We start from the raw sequence: 20,179 nt of genomic DNA, 5'->3' as shown, positions 1-20,179 counted from the left end.
TGTGTGTGAGTGTGTTTATTATTAGATTTAGTAGCATGGATCCTAGCCTTGTTAAAGAAGCGAAACTCAATTTAAACTACTAGATAAGTTAGGAATGTCATTTACGTTTCGCTGTGTTTTACATGCTCAGACATTATCTTCTGATTCCCTTGTAAAGTATTGTACGTTACGCTGTGAAGGCACAACATTAGCGCAAAGTAACTCGAAACCCAAGTGACAAAAAAACAAGGATGAAAGCAATCCGAAGATGCTCGTTGTGCGGTTGCGCTTATTGGAAACTACAACTCCCAGATAGCCTTGCTGACGAAACGCACTTCCGGATTTCTAAAAAAGGTCAGGCACGTCACTTTTTGTTCTTATGCAACATCATTCCAGGGGTGGCCTGGCAACCGTGTGACGTAACCTGCCGTGACAGCGGAGGCAGGCAGGCACTTTATCTGTAGCCGGTGTACTTGGCGGAAGGTCAGCTTTTTTGACAGGGACGTCGTCAGTAAAAGACGGAAAGATATATATATATATATATACATATATCAGAAATGTCAGTTTATCGCTGACAGTTAAGCCGTCGACAGTCGGGGGCTGCTGGAATTGGAAAACGCCTTTTATTTCTCGTTAAGCGGCTCTCTAACCTGCTTCGTAACCGTGTCGTACTGTTTGAAGTGTCCGCCGCTTCCCGGAGCCGGTCTTCTTTCCGTTTAACCGCCTGAACGGAGCGGCGGCTGAGTTTCTGTCGGTTGGACTCTCGTCAGTCTCGAGATGACGGCGAGGAGCAGGATCCCGCCGGGCGCGCGGAAGCTGAGCGAGTTTCTCGAGATCGGAACGCCGCTGCTCACGAGCCGGAGCCCCGCCGCCGGGTACCCGACCCGAGCGAGGCAGCCAATCAGGTGAGAGCAGGGAGAGCGCGGCCGATTAATATAAAATAATAATAATAATAATCTGTCGTGTATTCAGCTGTTATTATGCGTTGGGGGTCGGTGTGATGTTACACATTAATGTCGGCTCTGTACATTTTGGAATAAACGTTATTTCAATCCATTCTTACGTCCCCCCCCACCCCATTGTTAGCATATTGCAGACGTGTGTGTGTGTGTGTAGCCTCCCCCACTTTGAACAGCCTCTCTCAGACAGTTCCTTGTTCAAGGTCTCTCGAAATAATAACGATAATTATAATACAAAATAATCCATTCCTTTGTGTCTGTTTGTAACAATTCATATTTCCAATGGTTTATATATATAAAAAAAGACAATAAATAAAACAGGCCATGTTGGGAGTCTAGTTTGTTTACATTCTCCCAAAGAGGACTAATATTCGGGGTCTCCAACTCCCTGTTAGTTGTTGTTTGTTTTTTTAAAGTAAGGCGTTAGACACGTTTTATTCTTCCACAGAATCAAAGAGCAACCTGTTTAAAAACCTGTCTGCTTGGGTCACAGTGCAGACCAGTCCCAATTTCAAACACCAGTGCTTGCGTTGGCCAGAACTGGGTTTTTGATTGGGCGTAGAGGGAGGCCAGTTGAAGACATGCCCCAGGTTCCACCTCATTGGCATTTCAAAAGCTTCACCTGTGATCAAATCCACGCAGCGCCTGCACAGACCAGAACGGACCAGGACGTTGCTATCAGCTCCTGGTGTTATTATTATTATATGAAGGTCATTGCGAGGGAGAAGTGAGAGCCACTGAAGGGGTTTGTTTTATTATTCCTGCGTCCGCGGTCACAGTGGAGACATTTTCATCCCGGGACACTTAACTGGCTAATGTACAGAGAAGCTGCAGGTTGGTTTGGACGTGTTGCAGTCCTGTGCTTATTTGAATTGAAGTCGTCGTTGGTCAGTTAAATTGTCTTCAAATGAAAGCAGTGTTGAACAGTCACAACAAGTATTGTGTCTCTAAAATATCCATTCCAAAAAAACAGGAACTCACCCCCAGCCCTGGCTGCAAAACCCTTATTTATTTATTTAAACATAGACAACATATTTCATGATTTAAAAGGATTTGGTTTCTCTCGTTGTGCCAGCAGGTACCTGTCTTCCTGCGGAATGCTGATGACCAGGGCTCCCAGAAGGCTGTGCAGCATAGACTGGGACGCGACCCTTCACCCCAGCAGGTCGTTCATCAGTTTCACCAACCCGCTGACCAATAAGAGGAAAGAGTACTCCGAGCGCCGGATCCTGGGGTGAGGATTTCGAAAGCACGCACACACAAACACACACACACGCACACACACACACACGTATATAAACGTTATCATATAACAGCATAGCACCTGATTCTGAGCAGAAATCAGATAGTGATCAGTTATCTGATGCTCCTCCTCCTCCTCCTCCTCCTCTGTCACAGGTACTCCATGCAGGAGATGTACGACGTCGTGTCGAACGTGGACGACTACAAGGACTTTGTTCCGTGGTGCAAGAAGTCCGTGGTGGTGCTGAAGCGCTCCAGTCACGCCAAGGCCCAGCTGGAGGTGGGCTTCCCCCCCATCGTGGAGTGCTACACCTCCATGCTGTCCCTGGTGCGCCCCCACCTGGTCAAGGTAACCTGCTGCAGCTGCTGTTACTGGAAATGACGTACCCCCTTCGGTCACGACACAGCTGAGCTTACACCCTACACACTGTCACAGGATTAGCATCAGTAAAATCACAGCTGAGCTTGTTACCCTACACACTGTCACAGGATTAGCAGCAGTAAAATCACAGCTGAGCTTGTTACCCTACACACTGTCACAGGATTAGCATCAGTAATAACACAGCTGATCTTGTTACCCTACACACTGTCACAGGATTAGCAGCAGTAAAATCACAGCTGAGCTTGTTACCCTACACACTGTCACAGGATTGCTTAGCAGCAGTAAAATCACAGCTGAGCTTGTTACCCTACACACTGTCACAGGATTAGCAGCAGTAAAATCACAGCTGAGCTTGTTACCCTACACACTGTCACAGGATTAGCAGCAGTAAAATCACAGCTGAGCTTGTTACCCTACACGCTGTCACAGGATTGCTTAGCAGCAGTAAAATCACAGCTGAGCTTGTTACCCTACACACTGTCACAGGATTAGCAGCAGTAAAATCACAGCTGAGCTTGTTACCCTACACGCTGTCACAGGATTGCTTAGCAGCAGTAAAATCACAGCTGAGCTTGTTACCCTACACACTGTCACAGGATTAGCATCAGTAAAATCACAGCTGAGCTTGTTACCCTACACACTGTCACAGGATTAGCATCAGTAAAATCACAGCTGAGTTTGTTACTCTACACACTGTCACAGGATTAGCAGCAGTAAAATCACAGCTGAGCTTGTTACCCTACACACTGTCACAGGATTAGCATCAGTAAAATCACAGCTGAGCTTGTTACCCTACACACTGTCACAGGATTAGCAGCAGTAAAATCACAGTTGAGCTTGTTACCCTACACACTGTCACAGGATTAGCATCAGTAAAATCACAGCTGAGCTTGTTACCCTACACACTGTCACAGGATTAGCATCAGTAAAATCACAGCTGAGCTTGTTACCCTACACACTATCACAGGATTAGCAGCAGTAAAATCACAGCTGAGCTTGTTACCCTACACACTGTCACAGGATTAGCATCAGTAAAATCACAGCTGAGTTTGTTACTCTACACACTGTCACAGGATTAGCAGCAGTAAAATCACAGCTGAGCTTGTTACCCTACACACTGTCACAGGATTAGCAGCAGTAATAACACAGCTGTCTAAACAGAGTCACCTGGACTCTAATCTACACAGAGCCAGCGCCGCGCAAAAACAATGCTTTAGCAAACAAAACATACCCGCTTCGTGCACGATTTATTATTAATTATTTTTTTTTTTTTTTGAAATTTTAAAACGGTTTGTGTGAACTCTTATAATGGAGTTTGAGAAGGTGCCCTGGCAAAACTTAAAAAAAAAAAAACCCAAAAAACATGCATGCATTGTAAAGTAGACACAGATAGGAAGGTTAATTCTACACACAGTGACTGGAGGGGATTTACACAGTGGTGTCCGATTAAACATCACTGTGAAGTGTTCAAAACTGAATCATGTCAGCGTTTAGGCAGAGGCGTCCCGGTATTTGTTGGCTGTAGTTTGACAGCATGTGTAAGGAGCCTTCACTCTCAGTGTTTTACATGCAAGCGCAGGTTGCAATGTATTTCCCAGCTGGTGCGTATGTATGTATTTATTTATTATTTCTTTCTTTCTTTCTTTCTTTCTTTCTTGATGCTGATTCCCCGGCGCTCGTTCCCCAGGCTGTGTGTACCGACGGCAAACTGTTCAACCACCTGGAGACGATGTGGCGTTTCAGCCCCGGGATCCCAGGATACCCACGCACCTGCACGGCCGATTTCTCCGTGAGTACGGACTGGAAAACCCGCCAGCGCTCTGCAATGCACCGTCCCACAGAGCCACACCAGCACGAGTCCTCCAGGGGGCACCCGGAACGCAAAACAGTACCCCAGCGACGGGACCCGGGCTCCCGCCGCACAGCAGTTTGATCCGTTCCTGGTTTTGGTAGGAGTTCAGTCAGACCCGCCTGTGCTTGTTCCCGCTACACTGGGGCTCGTAGTAAAAGCTGGAATGGGTGAAACTGCTCTTCGGTAGGAGTCGTATTGCCATCCCTGCTGCTACCAGGTATATGTCCTAATGGCACAGCAGCAGCATGTAGCTAATGGTTCCTTTTACACTGACAACGACCGTGCGTGTGTGAGAATATTAACTTTAGAAATGCCAAAACGCAAAACAGTACAAATATTTCAACATAAACGTTTTCAGCTTGCATACCATCATCATCAACCACAACCTGGGATAAAACAAATTCTCCCTCCCTCCCTCTCTCTCTCTCTCTCTCTCTCTCTCTCTCTCTCTCTCTCCCCCCTCTCTCTCTCCCCCTCCTCTCTCCCCTCCCTCCCTCCCTCTCAGATCTCCTTCGAGTTCCGCTCACTGCTGCACTCCCAGCTGGCCTCAGTGTTCTTCGACGAGGTGGTGAAGCAGATGGTGGCCGCGTTCGAGAGGAGAGCTGGGAAGCTGTACGGCCCGGAGACGCGCATCCCGCGGGAGCTCATGTTCCACGAGATCCACCAAACGTGAGGCTCACCCTGGCTGGGACCTTCCTCACCCCTCCCTCCCTCACCCCCTCCCGTACTCGCCATGCAGGACAGCCGTGAACACACACAACACACCCACAGAGCCAGCAGCAGGCTGGTCAAACTCCTGTTCAAAGCAGTTCTGAGCCATGCCAGGTTTCACCAGTAGCAGTAACAGCAGCCCTGCTGAGCTCCACTGAGGTCAGCAGCTTCATAAAGCTTCATAAAGCACACACAGACCCTCAGTGCGAAATGTTTCATCTGTAAGACAATACTAATCAACACCTAGGATGACCAACGACAATACGTCTGTTTTCAGTCCTAAAAGACCTTCAGTGATACAGAAAGAAGCCGCGTTGGTTCTAAATGCCTCCCCCAGACCTTCAGAAAATGTGGTGTGTGAGGCCTCAACCGTTCCAGACTGAACAGGAACGGGCTTGATGTGAAACCAGGACTGGCTCAGACTGAACAGGAACGGGCTTGATGTGAAACCAGGACTGGCTCGGACTGAACAGGAACGGGCTTGATGTGAAACCAGGACTGGCTCGGACTGAACTGGAATGGGCTTGATGTGAAACCAGGACTGGCTCAGACTGAACAGGAACGGGCTTGATGTGAAACCAGGACTGGCTCAGACTGAACAGGAACGGGCTTGATGTGAAACCAGGACTGGCTCAGACTGAACAGGAACGGGCTTGATGTGAAACCAGGACTGGCTCGGACTGAACTGGAATGGGCTTGATGTGAAACCAGGACTGGCTCAGACTGAACAGGAACGGGCTTGATGTGAAACCAGGACTGGCTCGGACTGAACTGGAATGGGCTTGATATCCTCAAAACAGCTGCATCGAGCCTCCAATCTCTTAGTTCTTATTTATTACTATAGATACTATTATTATTACTATTATTATTATTATTATTAACAGCAGCATGATACAGCAATATCTAATTTATAATCTTTAACACCGTGTGTGAGTGTGTGTGTGTGTTATATATATATATATATATATAGATAGATAGATAGATAGATATCTATGCATGCGCATGAGAGAAAGGACTTCTCTGTATTGTGTATATACTATAATGATGGGAACTTCTGTAAGAAAAACAGTTTGCAACGTGCTTACATACAAGAGCTACATATTGGACCATTTTAGTTTTAAAAGAGAGAAAAAAAAAGTATTTTTAATATTTGTTTTAAATAAATAAGCTCGTGGTAAAATCTGGAATGGCTCAAACATCTAGAGAAGCGGGGAGTCTAAATGGCATTCTGGTGCTTCCAGGTCAGGTCTGTTATTCTCAGGGTTCAAAAATAAATGCATCATCATAATAATAATGAGAGAGTACCTGAACAGGTGTGGGTTGACAAATCAAAAGGTGTTGATCGTGAGAGAGAGAGAGAGAGAGAGAAGGAAGGAAGGAATGTCTTTATTCACATTACAGGGCATGTTTTATGGCAAGAGAAAAACTAAATCAAAGTGGGAAAGTCTTTTTTTTTGACCGCGCTGGTGAGCCCTTTTTGGGTCAGCCACGTTGGAGAGATGTGAAGATCCAGTCTCTTGTGCAGTTGGTGGATTTTGTGAGCTTTCAAATAAACCAATCGGTGCTTTCAAACCTGCATTCGCAATCCGTTACTTTTCAACAGCCAGGAGACTGACATCCTCACACACAAATGCCTAAACCTTCATGACAAAACCTTCTCCGTGTTCGACCTGGAGTCCCGGTGATTCGTGCTCCACCTGTGCAGCGAGGCTGTGAAACTCTGTGCCTGAGGCATTGAAACGTTTGTGACACAGGATTAGCCAGCGGGATCAGTTACTGCTGGGCAAGCCCGATGCTTCTCGGTGCCCAACCGACTTCAGTGTAGCAGACACGCGTTTCCAGGTCCACCTGCCTCTCAACTTCCATGCCAGTAACTGTGTCGGTGTCTCACATCAGCGGCTCCTGTTTCGATGTCGTCGTAGTTCTGATCCAGTCGATGCTGTTCTGTTTTTTTTTTTTTTTTGGTGTGCGTTTGGGAATTGACAAGGGAAGCCAAGCCTTTGAGGCTCATAAGCCGGTGTTGCATCATTTGTATTCTTGTGTGTGTGTTTGAATGAAGGGTAATCTCCAGTCAGCGTTTCTGTAATCAGTGTCCGTCGTCCACCCCCTGAAATGTAACATCCCTTTATTAAAACAAAGACAAACCTTTGACACAGCTACAGCATGAACTGGTTCTTCCCTAGCGAGGCTGTATGCAGTTTTGTTTTTGACCAATCATACAATAAAGACCTGCTTTCGTTGTTATTGTCCCCCTCCCCCAGATGTAACGGGGTCGTGCCTCTTGTTTATTAGCTGCTGTTTGTTTGTTTGTGATGCTGTGTATTTATTTGCTGTTCTCTCTTCTTGCCAGTGCAGATCAGTGAGAACACAGTCCCATCAGCTCAGCTGTAGAGCTCAGACTGTGCAGCGTACCGCCCTGCAGCGCAAACGTGTAGCATCCCCCTGTAGAATGAACACACGCTGCTTCATAAAGTCACATGAAACCTGCTGAATAATGTTACGCTAACATATTGAATCACAGACCGCTGCTTTGTAGTTTTATCATATACCTAACCAAAAACGTGACATGGAACACAGGACTGCTATTATAGCTTCTGGGAGACTCAATACCATTTTGTTGTTTCTTTCATTACATAATGTTAAATAAAAGATTTAAATTATGTTCATATATATAGTTGTTGTTTTTTTTGACCTGCAGCTTTAAACTAATAAAATCACTGGTGTTTGTGGGGCAGGTTGGACTAGAATTTCAGTGGATTAAAATTACAATAGAGTAGGATCATGGAAAAGCTGTAGAAGACTGTGTGCGCTTTGAGTATTATTTGTGTGGCTTCGCTTTGTAACGGGAGGCGTGTTTCCGAAGTGCAAACACTGACGCTCTTGTTTGCTCAGTTCAGGGAGAATGGAAATAACTCTGGAGACGTCGTGACGTCAAGTCAGGGGACACCCTGTGCCAGCCGCAGCCTCTCCAAAGGGCAAGGGGGCAGGTAACCGGAGCAGACTGCCAGCCTCTGGAAGTATTTATAGAAGGGACGGGGACGAGAGCACAGGCTCATGGAGTGAAGCCTATCCGTTAGGACAGCATTGACAAGAGCATTGACGAGAGCTACCCCATGATGCAGTGCTGCAGATCTACTCTCTCACAAACAGACCTGTCTCTATGTATAGAAGCTGCATCTCCCCCACCTCACCGCTGCCAGATTCACACGCTTAAGAACAAAACCTGCACAAGAATGATGGGAAGTGATATCATCCGTCGCAGGGGCGGGAACAAGACTCCCATTGCACAGCAGTGTGATCCAATCCTGGGTTTACTGCGAGTTGAAATTAGACAACACCTGCGCTTGCTCCCTAGACACACTGTGGCTAATCAAGTTCTAGTAAAACCTGGAACGGGCGATGAAACTGCTGTGCAACAGGAGTCTTTGTTTCCATATATTGATATATTAAAAGGCATGCAAGCAAGCCACAGTCTTATAAAATAAATAAAAGGACACCCTTAGCAGTCATTAATAAAAACATTTATTGTTTTTTGTTTGTTTGTTTTTATTTTCTCATCTTTCTTTTCCCCCCCAAACCCCTGTTTTGTTTTTATTCAGAACAACCTGAGGTTTGGGATCAAACCCATTTACACAAAATCAAAAGATTTATACACACAAGCACGCTCACAGCGCGAGAGACAGCGATCAACCCTCAGCTGCAGCCTTAAAATAGGGTCTGGAAGTAAAATAAAATACTAACACAAAAGAGCTGGAGAGCTCAGAGGAGAGTCTTTATCACGTAGCGTGCTTAAAAGCAAGCAGGAGTGTACACAAGCTATCAAAAAAAAACAAACACACCACACACAACAACAACCACACACACATTGAGCAAGCTTAGGAAAGCGATTCCAACTCATGCGATGCTCAACAGCGAGATCAACCACTAGGACCAGTAATTAACCTCCGCAGCCCACAGCGGACGCCTCGTCACCCTATCAGGAGAGCAGACGGAGGAGCCAATCGCAATCCCAGAACCTCAGAAATCAGCAGTTTTATTTTTTTGCTCTCAACGCCGGTCGTGTCTATATCTTCAGTGGTAGCAGCAAGACGACAAAAATAAAAACCAAAATATAAATAAAAAGACATTGGTGCTGTCAAGTGAGTTTGTATAACTGTGACCGAGGAGCTCGGATTAAAATCAGGTTCTGAAACGCACCTCTGTGTTTGTGAATGCCTTTATTTTATTAAATTACAGTACCCGCCCCCCCTGTCCCCCTGCATTTTCCAATAGCCACCCCCTGCACTAAAGAGACATTATAACCCCTTTAGCCAAGAGAGCTAGCGTGGTACTGCAGAAAGCACCCCACAGCACCCCCTGCTGCTCCCGGCCTGACAGTGCAAGCATTTTTTCAGCCACAAGTTTCTGATAGAACAGGCAAATAGGTCTCTAACCCTTTACTGCCCAGGGTATGTTCCCATGCCTATTTTCTCAATGTCAGGAGATTGCTGCAGAAAACTGGGAATTCAGCGTCCTGTTCCCCAGCCAGCCCAGCTGATTTAGAGATATGCTTGTTTGTGTGTGCGTTTTAAAAAGGTACAGTCATTCATTTTTGGCGTCTGCTTTATTCTTTTTAATACAAAAAAGCGGGCAGGGCAGGGTGGGATAAAGGCTCCTCCTAAAAGGGTTTAGACTTCAGTGTTTAAAAAAAGTTCAATAACGCTGCTTAACTGCATTCATATTGTCAGTTTTTAATTTTTGATATATATATATATTTTTTTTATTCTGCACTCGCTGCAGGAACCCGCCCAGGTTGAAAACGGAGAGATAAAGACCTGGTTTCTATGCCTTGCCAGCGTGTAACTGCATGGACATGACAAACGAGCCAGGGGCGAGGCTGAGGAAACTCAAAACGGAAAAGCTGAATGCGGTTTCCACTGCTCTACGATGAAGACGAGCTTAGCACCGACCCACAATCCCCCTCTCTCTACAGAAACGCTGAATAGGATCGCTTTGCAATGTAAAGATTGCTCACAGATTGAAAAAAAAATTTTTAAATGAGAAATGCGAAGACGACTGAAGGGGTTGTTTGACTCCTTCATGTGTGGTATTGGAGTGTGCAGTGGAGACTGCTGGATATCGCAGCAGCGCACACGCTAGCACACCGCAGAGCAGGGACACGGGTGATCAGTGGAAACATTATTACAACGCACGCGGATGTCGTCAAGTCGGTTTTCAAGCAGCGAAAGACGGAAAAAACAACTAATCTGTGGTTTGCAAATAAATATAGTACAGTGGCTCACAAACGCCATGCAAAACACAGTATACATTAACCACCGTCTCCCGTCAGTTCTGTTAGCTTGTTCTGATTAAACCCGTCTAGGGCTGATACGATAGATTACATAAAGTCTGATAAAGACCCTCCTTTATTAAAAGAAAAAAAAAATTAAAAAAAAGCGTACCGTCACTAATTGACGGCGTCCGGTTCCCCCCCCCTTGTTATTCTGTCGAATGGGTTTGTTTGCTTGTTTGCTTGCTTGTTGGTGTGTCCGTGACGATGTACCCCCCCACCCCCATCCCGTTTAACCGGACTTCGCCCCCACCAGCTTCATGAGTCCCTCCGTGCTCATGCTCTTCGGTCTCTCCAGGGGGAACCCCAGGGCTCGGCTCCAGATCAGCTGGGACAGCACCCCCAGGGCGCGGGACACCCCGAACAGCACGGTGTAGTAGTTCATCTCTGTCATCCCGTAGTACTGCGGAGGGGAAGGGACAGCACCAGCCTGATTATTAAAAAAGACTTAGCAGAAGCTTCTAACCAAAAGAGACTTCCACAGACTAGCGGGTGAGCTGCGCATCACAACTGCTGCAGAGTCGCTTCCAACCTCGTTTGTTCTACGCCTCGTCCGAAGGACGGAGCACAAGGAGGTGAAGTGACTCGCTCAGGGTCCCACACAGCGAGCCAGTGGCTGAACCTCCTGGTAGCAAGTCCCTTTCTGGGCCACCAAGACTCAAGCATGCTACGCATCACACACACTCAACCTAACACACCCCAGTATGTTGAGTAAGGGCCCCGGCTCACCTGCAGCAGCACCCCGCTGTGTGCGTCCACGTTGGGCCAGGGGTTCTTGGCCTTGCCCTGCTCTAGCAGCACGTTGGGCACGATCTTGTAGAGCTGAGCCACCAGCTTGAAGAGCGGGTCGTTGGGGAGGTGCTTCAGGGCGAACTCGCGCTGGCAGGTGTAGCGAGGGTCAGTCTTCCGCAGCACGGCATGGCCATATCCCGGGACAACCTGCACACAAAACAAATCCATCTTTATTCATCACTGCACGCCGTTTCATAAAAATCGCAGCACACCCCTTTAGATGAACTGTACACCTGCAACGCTATGTCCTCAGTGTCGTCCTGTTACTTCTTAAGAAACAGGATCTAACCCAGCACATTCGAGAGCGACTCGAGCATCACGAGGAGGAGAATGACCAGTCGGATGACCGGGTCCAACCCGTCAGTGCATTTTAAACCCTGTTTCGTGCACCTCATTACAGAAATAAGAAAGTTAGAATCATATTATTTATTTGTGGGACACATGTCCCTTGTATCTTAGAGTTGAACCCCTAGCTCCAAGCTGCTCTGAGATGTTTATAACACCCCTATTGCAGAGCAGCAGTGTCACCCATTCCAGGTTTTAACACCAGCTTGATTGGCCATGGTGTGTGTCTTATTAAACTCAGTGAAACCAGGAGTGGATCAGACTGCTATGCAATGGGAGACTTGTTTCCACCCCTGCTTTAAGCTATGCCCATGTTAAAGGCCCCCCCCAGGTGTTTTGTTAAAGCCCCCCAGGTGTTTTGTTAAAGGCCCCCCCCCAGGTGTTTTGTTAAAGCCCCCCCAGTTCTCTTACCCGGCCAGACTTGAGGGTGTTCCAGATGTAATCTCTGAGCTTCTCATCGGACACCTCCCCGCCTAGCTCCTTCTGCAGCTGTGTCAGCCACACCAGCACCTCCTGCAGGACACACAGGGGAACACACACCCACAGGTTAACACAGCAAGAACCACACCACCAGCTGTATTTAAGTCATCAGCACGCTCCGACCCGGTCTCACCTGGTTAGCCAGCCCGTGGAGCGGCCCTGCGAGCCCGTTCATGGCGGCGCTGAATGACAGGTAGGGGTCGGACAGGGCGCTGCCCACCAGGTGGCTGGTGTGGGCACTCACATTGCCCCCCTCATGGTCACTGCACAGAAACACAGAGAGCTGTATAGCACAATACACACCGATGACATGACACAGACTAAAGCACAGACAGAGCCTTCCACAATGCTTAGAAACTCCAAACAGGCAATTCCTGTAGCCTTCGCAATGGTTCAGCTTCACTCGTGCTATTCATAGTGTGCAGGGAGGGGTATGAGGGATGCCTGCAGACCTTCGTGTGGATCAGAGGCTGTGTGCAAACAGACTTTGGTTTAATGCTGTCTAGTGCAGACTTGCACGGGTAACTTGCTCCAAAACACACCCTAAAATTACTCCAGTAAAACCGATCATCCTCTAGCCAGGTCCTCCCTGTACTGCAAAAAAAAAAAAAAACACACACCACATGATTTCTGTAAATCAGGGCACGAGAGATCAGACTCCCCCTGTACTGCAATGCATGTCTGATGAACAGAGGAATCGACAGAGTGCTGGAGCGAACCATGTCCCTGTGTGTGTGTCTGTGTCTGCGAGTGTCCCGGTGTGTCTCCGGGGTACAGACCTGTGGATGGTGAGGTACAGCCTCATGAGCTCAGTGAACTGGGCCTCGCTGTATCCCAGCATGTTGGTGAAGTTGTGAGACCAGTCCAGACTGGGGTCGATGGCTCCAATGCTGCTGCCCTCCCTGTACAGGTTACGGTAGATCTTGGCAGCGATGCAGGGCAGCTTGGCGATCAGGTCCATCGAGTCCTCATAGATGAACTGCAGAGGAGGGGCAGAGCACAGGGGTCAGGAGGCAGCCTGCATTCCGGGGCATCAGGGTAGGGACAGCCAGGAACGTTAAATCACAATTAGGACCCATTAGCGAAAGCCTACTCAATTACAGCAGCCCTGCTCTGCACCGAACCAGGCGTGTTTGTTCATTCTATAGGGGGGGGGGTGGGGGGGGGATGCAAAACATCTGTCCGGAGCTGTACCTGTGGAGCACAAACTGAATAAACTACAGCACGTTTACAATGTACTGCAATGGATTAACCAAACGAGCGAATCAGAGGGAAGTATCTGTACACGCACGGATGAAAGCCCTGCCCCTCTCCGTCTCCGAAGCCTCTTACCTCCCAGTACTTGGCCTTGTTCACCCCCTCGGAGTAGGCGCGCGCGAAGCTGCTCTCGCTGTTGAGCGCGGTGATGGCGGCGCTGAACTGGGACATGGGGTGCAGGTTGGTGGGGAAGTTATCCAGCATGGTGACCACGTGGGAGGGCAGGGCCGCCCGCCTCGCCCACTCCTTCGACAGCCAGCTCACCTGCGCAGAGAGGAGCCGGGTGAGCAGAGAGCAAGCACAGCGACGGAGCAAAGCCGCGCTCGCCCAGCCAATCAGAACAGCACGTCAGAACATTCCCCCGCGCGCTGCGCTGCGATCCCCGAGGCTTCTCCTTCGGGAGGCACACTCCCCTCCCCTGCACTGCGAGTCTCCTACAGTCCCGGGGGTCACTTCTCAAGCACAGTATCTCCCCTCCTGTATCCTCCGCACCGCGTGCTCTCTGCTCACCTGATCCTGCGTGGGGACCTGGCCAGTCACCAGCAGCCAGAACAGACCCTCGGGAAGAGGCTCCTCCCCCCCTGGAGCTTTGGGGAGGAGCTCCTGGCATTCCGGAATGCTGGAGCCACGGAAACGGATGCCCTACGGAAGAAAAATATATCACTTGATTAATACAATGAATTATATTCATGAATGAATTATAACTTAATTATACGAAGGGTTATGAGAAATCAGGGTTTGAGCTGAGAATGTAATCTGCACACCTCATCAGGGTCCAGGACTGAAGTCTCATACACCAGACCCTTCATGCCTCTCATCCCTCCGTAAACCTAAAAAAAAAGAGGAACAAATGATTAACCATAAAAACAGGCTGCAGCAACTGCTGGTTAGACAGCCAGAGTTGCACAAACTGACACAGTCCCGCCCCCCCTCCCTGCATGGGTGAAGTGCAAATACTAGACAGCAATCTTCCTGGACAGAAAGCCACGGCCGACTCCTCACACAGACGTGCCCAGTCAAGGACATTCACCCAGCCAGTGACGGGTCACAGCCCTCTCCCAGTGCCCCGTCTGTCTGAACACTGCCCATGCAGCGGCTCCCTGTCATGCAGGGTGAAGGTAGAGGCCACGTTAATGAAACAGAGGCTGGAGCTCTGCCAGAGGCAGCGAATTGCAGAGGAGAGTGAAGGAGTGGAATGCAGGGTGCTGCCGGAGAGTCAGCCAGCAGCAATGAGGGAAGTGACTCAGGGATCTCTGAGTCACACAACGATACATCCAGACCACAGCTGCTTCACAAATCAACTAAAAGCAAATATGTCCACCCCTGTATTTAAAATCACAGCTAAGAGACAGGGTGCTCCCTCCAGTCCAGGGCAGGCTTCAGGCATGGAGACTGAACTGCTCCCTATCTCACCCCCCTAAGAGAAAGGGTGCTCCCTCCAGTCCAGGGCAGGCTTCAGGCATGGAGACTGACCCGCTCCCTCCCCTCACCCCCCTAAGAGAAAGGGTGCTCCCTCCAGTTCAGGGCAAGCTTCAGGCATGGAGACTGACCCGCTCCCTCCCTCACCCCCCTAAGAGAAAGGGTGCTCCCTCCAGTCCAGGGCAGGCTTCAGGCATGGAGACTGACCCGCTCCCTCCCCTCACCCCCCTAAGAGAAAGGGTGCTCCCTCCAGTCCAGGGCAGGCTACAGGCATGGAGACTGACCCGCTCCCTCCCTCACCCCCCTAAGAGAAAGGGTGCTCCCTCCAGTCCAGGGCAGGCTACAGGCATGGAGACTGACCCGCTCCCTCCCTCACCCCCCTAAGTGACAGGGTGCTCTGAATCTCCGAAGCTGCGCACTCACCATGTCGACTGTGATCTGGCCGATGGTGGTTTTGCCATGCTGCTCTTTGAATTTCTTGATTCGGGTCTGTTCTTTGGGAACGAGATCTGAAAGGATGTCCTTCAGGTTCTGTTGGTCAGGAGAACAAGCAAAAGAGATAATTTATATCACTGAAGAATTAAAAACAGTTAACACTATTTCACAAGCATGCAAAGCCAGCGTGAAAACAGGCTGCGGGCTGCAGCCGCCCGCGTGACATTAGCAACGCTGAAGTTCCATCAGAAAACACTGCGGCTTGGACACAGCACGGCTATATTACTGTACTGTGGCCTGTCAGTCCTGTTAGGATCTTCCCAAAATAAAAAACTACTCACCGTTGAAGAGCTTGCGTGTCTAGCAGCAACGAGCACGCAGGCAGCATTCTGCAAAGAGAAAACAAAACACAGAACGTGCAGTGAACTTCAAAATACGAACACATGAATACGACGAGCCAAATGACACTCAATGACAAACTAAAAAAAGGGGCAGACGCGGGTTCATTAGGGACGATAGACTGTGGGCAGCCATGCAGGGCAGCTTGGATACAATTCTGCTGCCCCGCCTTTGAAAGAATGACTCAGGAAAGAAAGAGTTTGGTATGCAGAATGGAATGCACACCCGGCAGTAAACAGCGATTTCAAAAATGCATACACCCTGATACCCGAGGAACCAGCAAGACCTGAAACACAGACACAAACTAGAGGAGATCACCCGATACCCGAGGAACCAGCAAGACCTGAAACACAGACACAAACTAGAGGAGATCACCCGATACCCGAGGAACCAGCAAGACCTGAAACACAGACACAAACTAGAGGAGATCACCCGATACCCGAGGAACCAGCAAGACCTGAATGTATCTATTGTATAAACGCTGGGTTACGCGTGAATTCCCTTAAGTATATCAGCACTAGACTGCAAGACTCACGTAGCATTTAACAACCCTGCTGCAGTGTTGAGAACGTGTCTCCCCTGATCAGCGCCCCACTGACTGGAACGCATGTCTGTGCACATAACCAGCGAACACCCAACAAGACAGAGCTGCGTTAGCCCTCGCAGTGCTGCGTTAGCCCTCGCAGTGCTGCGTTAGCCCTCGCAGTGCTGCGTTAGCCCTCGCAGTGCTGCGTGTCGTGTCAGGAGAGGAGTCGCGATGAACACATTATACCTGCAAGACGTGAGGAGGGAGGCGCTGAGGAAGCACAACAGCAAAGCTTACCGCTGGGTCACGCTGATGCCGAGATTATAATCTGTGATTTAGGGTTATACGGCTGTCCTTATCTCGCGTGTGGCGTTATTGAAATGTGTCATAAAAGAAATAAAACTATTTTGTGTTCACGGGTTACTGCTGAACAGAGTTTGTGTAGATTTCAGAAGCATCCAGAAATCACTGTACTAAAATGAATTGAATTGAAAAATGCTGCACAGCAGTTTGATCCATTCCTAGTTTAATAAAGACACACCTGAGCTTGTTACCTAAACGCTGATCAAGCTCCCCCACCCCCCACAATGCACCAGGAAGGATAAACACTGAAGCACGCTGGCTCCAACTCCTCATCATGACATCACAACCACCTCTCACTGAAGCACGCTGGACTGTCAACAGTTCAGTCAATGATTGTCAAACACAGCACTGACAGCCGTGATTACACGGCTGCCCTACCCGCAGAGACTGACTTGACCTGCCGAAACAAAACAGGGTCAACGACTTGCTTGAACGGATACCATTAACACAAGTCTATGAACCTTTCACACCCCAGACAGATAAACACACAGGCCTGATAACGCTCCATGTTACTGGAGCCTCTGCTCAGGCCCTATCCTTGCAAGACTAACATGGGCAGCAGTGTGGAGTAGTGGTTAGGGCTCTGGACTCTTGACCGGAGGGTTGTGGGTTCAATCCCCAGTGGGGGACACTGCTGCTGTACCCTTGAGCAAGGTACTTTACCTAGATTGCTCCAGTAAAAACCCAACTGTATAAATGCGTAATTATATGTAAAAAATAATGTGATATTTGCACTCATTGTAAACTACACTGTTTACAATGATCTAATCTTGCATTGTAATCCTGTGCTGCTCTGTCACACCTGTAAGTCACCTTGGATAAAGGCGTCTGCCTAAAAAACACACTACAGAACAGACACGTGGTTTCATTAACAAGCAGAACTCCACTGTGGATCCAGGTCTTGCCACGATATTATAGCAATGCTAGATTTCAATAGATTGTTGTATTAACCCTTTCAAGCTTGTTCAAACTGGTTTTATTTTCTTCTTCAAACACATTCGAGAGCGACTCGAGCATCAGGAGGAGGAGACGGACCATTCGGACGACCGGATCCAACCCGTCAGTACATTTTAAACATGGTTTCGTGCACCTCGTCGCAAGAAGAAAGGGATTTTGTTTTCAGTGGGACACACGTCCGTTGTAGTTAAGGGTTTAAGTGTGTATGCATCATGCAGTAGTTTATGATATGGAATAAGCAACGTGAATGTAATAGGCGAGAAAAAATTAAATGCGAATTATATTTATACATCAAAATCCTCCCCCCAACGCCTAACACCCCCGTTGCTCGCAAGCTGCAGTAATCCATTCATTAATCTAAATGTTATAGATAGATAGATAGATAGATAGATAGATAGATAGATAGATAGAATACACTTCAATCGTTTTGTTTTCCTAGAAACCCGACTTCCAAACACGATCCACAAAAACAATTAACTCTGTCGCTGCAGCCGCTGCCTTACACCCCGGGGGGGGCCTCCCATTAATAATACCCACATCTACCTTACAAAGCTTTACCAGCCCGGTTTACCTTAGCGCCTTAGCGGACGAAACCCGTCAAAAAAATACGTCTAATTTATTTATTTATTTAGTTAGTTAGTTGTTGTATCACGAGCCTGTATTTCTCGCGTGTAAAAAACACACACAGGCCACGAAAAACTGCCCCCCGCCCGGGAGACGCGGTAACGAGACCGGCGAGGCGTCCCTCCTGTCTCCCCGGGTCTTACCTTGGCGTTGAGGAGCCCGGGGGCCGCCCTGCTCAGAGACAGAAAGGACATGGTGTCGTTTGAAGGGAGAGCCTGGCTTCGTGTTTTTAATGATTAAGCCGCTGCCGTCGCTGCGCGGATGTGAAGGTGCCCCTCCTGCTTCGCCCTCACTGAAGGTTGAGCAGGGTCTTGCTGCCGCAAGAACAGCCACTTCTGATTGGAGGGCGGGCGGCAGAGCTCTGACGCCACTAGCATATCATTTGCTAGGCAGCTTCTTGCCGACGCGCTGATTGGCTGACGCGCTGGTCAGGGAAATTGCTATTGGCTAGCGAGGAACTCGTAAAAGCTTCACGGAGTTTGGCTGGCGAAGCAAACTGCCTGATGTAAAGTGCGCTGTGCTGTGCTGTAATTTATTAAATACAAACCGTATCCAAATCTGCTTGTTTGTTTTTTAAAAGAGATGTGTAGATATGTTTATCAAATTAAAATTATAATAAAAAATGTGTAAGACATAAATCTTATTTGAAGCACAGGCGTTCTACGGATACCTATTTTTGCTGTGTTTGCTAATTTGAGTAATTTTTAAAAAATGTATCTAGAGGCTAGTTTAAACACACACTTGCTTTTAAGTTAATACAATCCGTACTAAATATTTAGCTAAACAAAAACAAAACAAAAAAAAGTTTCGTGTAATAGTTTTTATTTTCTCTGTGATTTTAACTATCCTGGATGTATTAATATGTAAGTTAAGGTTTATAATTTCGTTTTATATTGTACACATTAAAAATAACACAATTACAATACGCGTTAAATGACCCGTGCATCTATAAGAGGCGTACCCTGAACGTTTAAATGTTTGCTTGAATGAAATACAACGTGCTTCCAAACCAGCACCTATAATGAACCCTTCAGCTGCTGCATGTCTTAGTGTATCATGCCATTGGCTCACAGGGGCTATTGTAAGACATTTCAAAGAGAAGGACGCGGCGTGTTTTCTACCCTGCTTATCAAACAAACTAACACTGCTTACCGTTGTGATAAATCACATCGTGCGAATGAATGTGCTTTACCATAACAGCACTATGTGCACAGCTTCTGTTTTTAATAACCCCTCAAGGCACTCCGTAACGCATTTCCAAATGGTCGAAATGCTCTCAAGCAGCCTACACAGCCCGTCTCAGCAGGTGCTAGTTGAATTTCAGGTCGGAGAAGTCACGCATTTCCGACACGATTAGAGCTAGCAATCTGAATAAACTTCGACCCCCAATCGCAGCTGTGTCAGTTTGACAAGCCAGGGCTGATAGCTGAGCGCTATTTATATGACAACACGCAACCGGGCGATGGTCTGGCTACAGTATACACTGTACACACAGAGACCTTTACTCCGGAGGCGAGATAAGCGGTGTGTGTAGCGTGGGACTGCGTGTGGTGTGGCTACTGGGAAAAAATCCAGCAAAGGATTTCAGGGCAGCGTGACCTTCACGACTATCCCAGAAAGAAGCTCCCAGCTGTACCTCATATGGGGAAGATTAAAAAAAACAAAAACTCTAGTCTTTGCATGGAGACATGGGGATGACGCAAATAAATACACGACAGCCTCGTATGAGGATGCAATCCCCCCCTCCACTTATAATGCAATGGGAACAAATTGAAATGAACACATAAATAAAGTTTCAGGTGTTTTCAATATTTCATGCATGAAATGGTTACGTGTTGTTTTTTTTTTTGTAAACATACAGTCAGTCTTCAATATTGCCACCCTAAAACATAACCCCTCTCTCCCCATCCCGTTCCCAGAATACAATACCAGCAGGAATGAAAGCCAATTAAATTCATAGCTGGAGAGAGACTCTGAGAAGCCTAAAGCCCATTCCCGTCTATGCCTGTGAGCAGCGTTTCTAAATCTCAATCTTCAGTTATTTGTTCTGTCTGTGCGATTGCTTGCCAGTGAAGATCCCCCGACTTTGCACCCTTTACACAGGGACTAGGGTGCAAACGCTTCTGAA

At 47.9% G+C, this 20,179-nt stretch overlaps 2 protein-coding genes across 4 annotated transcripts; one reads left to right on the top strand and one right to left on the bottom strand.

Annotated features, from left to right (window-relative positions):
* The first annotated feature begins 128 nt into the window (after nt 1-128).
* Nucleotides 129-10,162, top strand: LOC117967012 (coenzyme Q-binding protein COQ10 homolog A, mitochondrial-like). 3 transcript variants are annotated; one of them, XM_034914086.2, is made up of 5 exons: nt 129-884; nt 2,014-2,172; nt 2,337-2,529; nt 4,250-4,351; nt 4,920-10,162. In XM_034914086.2, exons 1-5 carry the CDS (start codon nt 757-759, stop codon nt 5,085-5,087), a joined length of 750 nt encoding a protein of 249 aa, XP_034769977.2. In that variant the 5' UTR covers nt 129-756; the 3' UTR covers nt 5,088-10,162. The 3 variants fall into 3 exon arrangements, with proteins under 3 accessions (XP_034769977.2, XP_034769978.2, XP_058867714.1); XM_034914087.2 differs by having other exon boundaries at nt 130-884; nt 2,017-2,172; XM_059011731.1 differs by having other exon boundaries at nt 131-462; nt 2,017-2,172.
* Nucleotides 8,630-18,399, bottom strand: LOC131709310 (citrate synthase, mitochondrial). The gene is made up of 11 exons (XM_059011730.1): nt 18,195-18,399; nt 15,524-15,571; nt 15,171-15,278; nt 14,093-14,158; nt 13,839-13,970; nt 13,404-13,592; nt 12,851-13,050; nt 12,205-12,334; nt 12,003-12,104; nt 11,184-11,393; nt 8,630-10,857 (listed from the first exon to the last, which is right to left on the bottom strand). The coding sequence occupies exons 1-11, from the start codon at nt 18,243-18,245 to the stop codon at nt 10,687-10,689; spliced, it is 1,407 nt and encodes a 468-aa protein (XP_058867713.1). The 5' UTR covers nt 18,246-18,399; the 3' UTR covers nt 8,630-10,686.
* Nucleotides 18,400-20,179: the final 1,780 nt, after the last annotated feature.

This window comes from Acipenser ruthenus, chromosome 42 (assembly GCF_902713425.1).
Source record: "Acipenser ruthenus chromosome 42, fAciRut3.2 maternal haplotype, whole genome shotgun sequence".
Taxonomy (NCBI): Eukaryota; Metazoa; Chordata; class Actinopteri; order Acipenseriformes; family Acipenseridae; genus Acipenser; species Acipenser ruthenus.
This window is presented reverse-complemented; position numbering and strand designations above follow the sequence as displayed.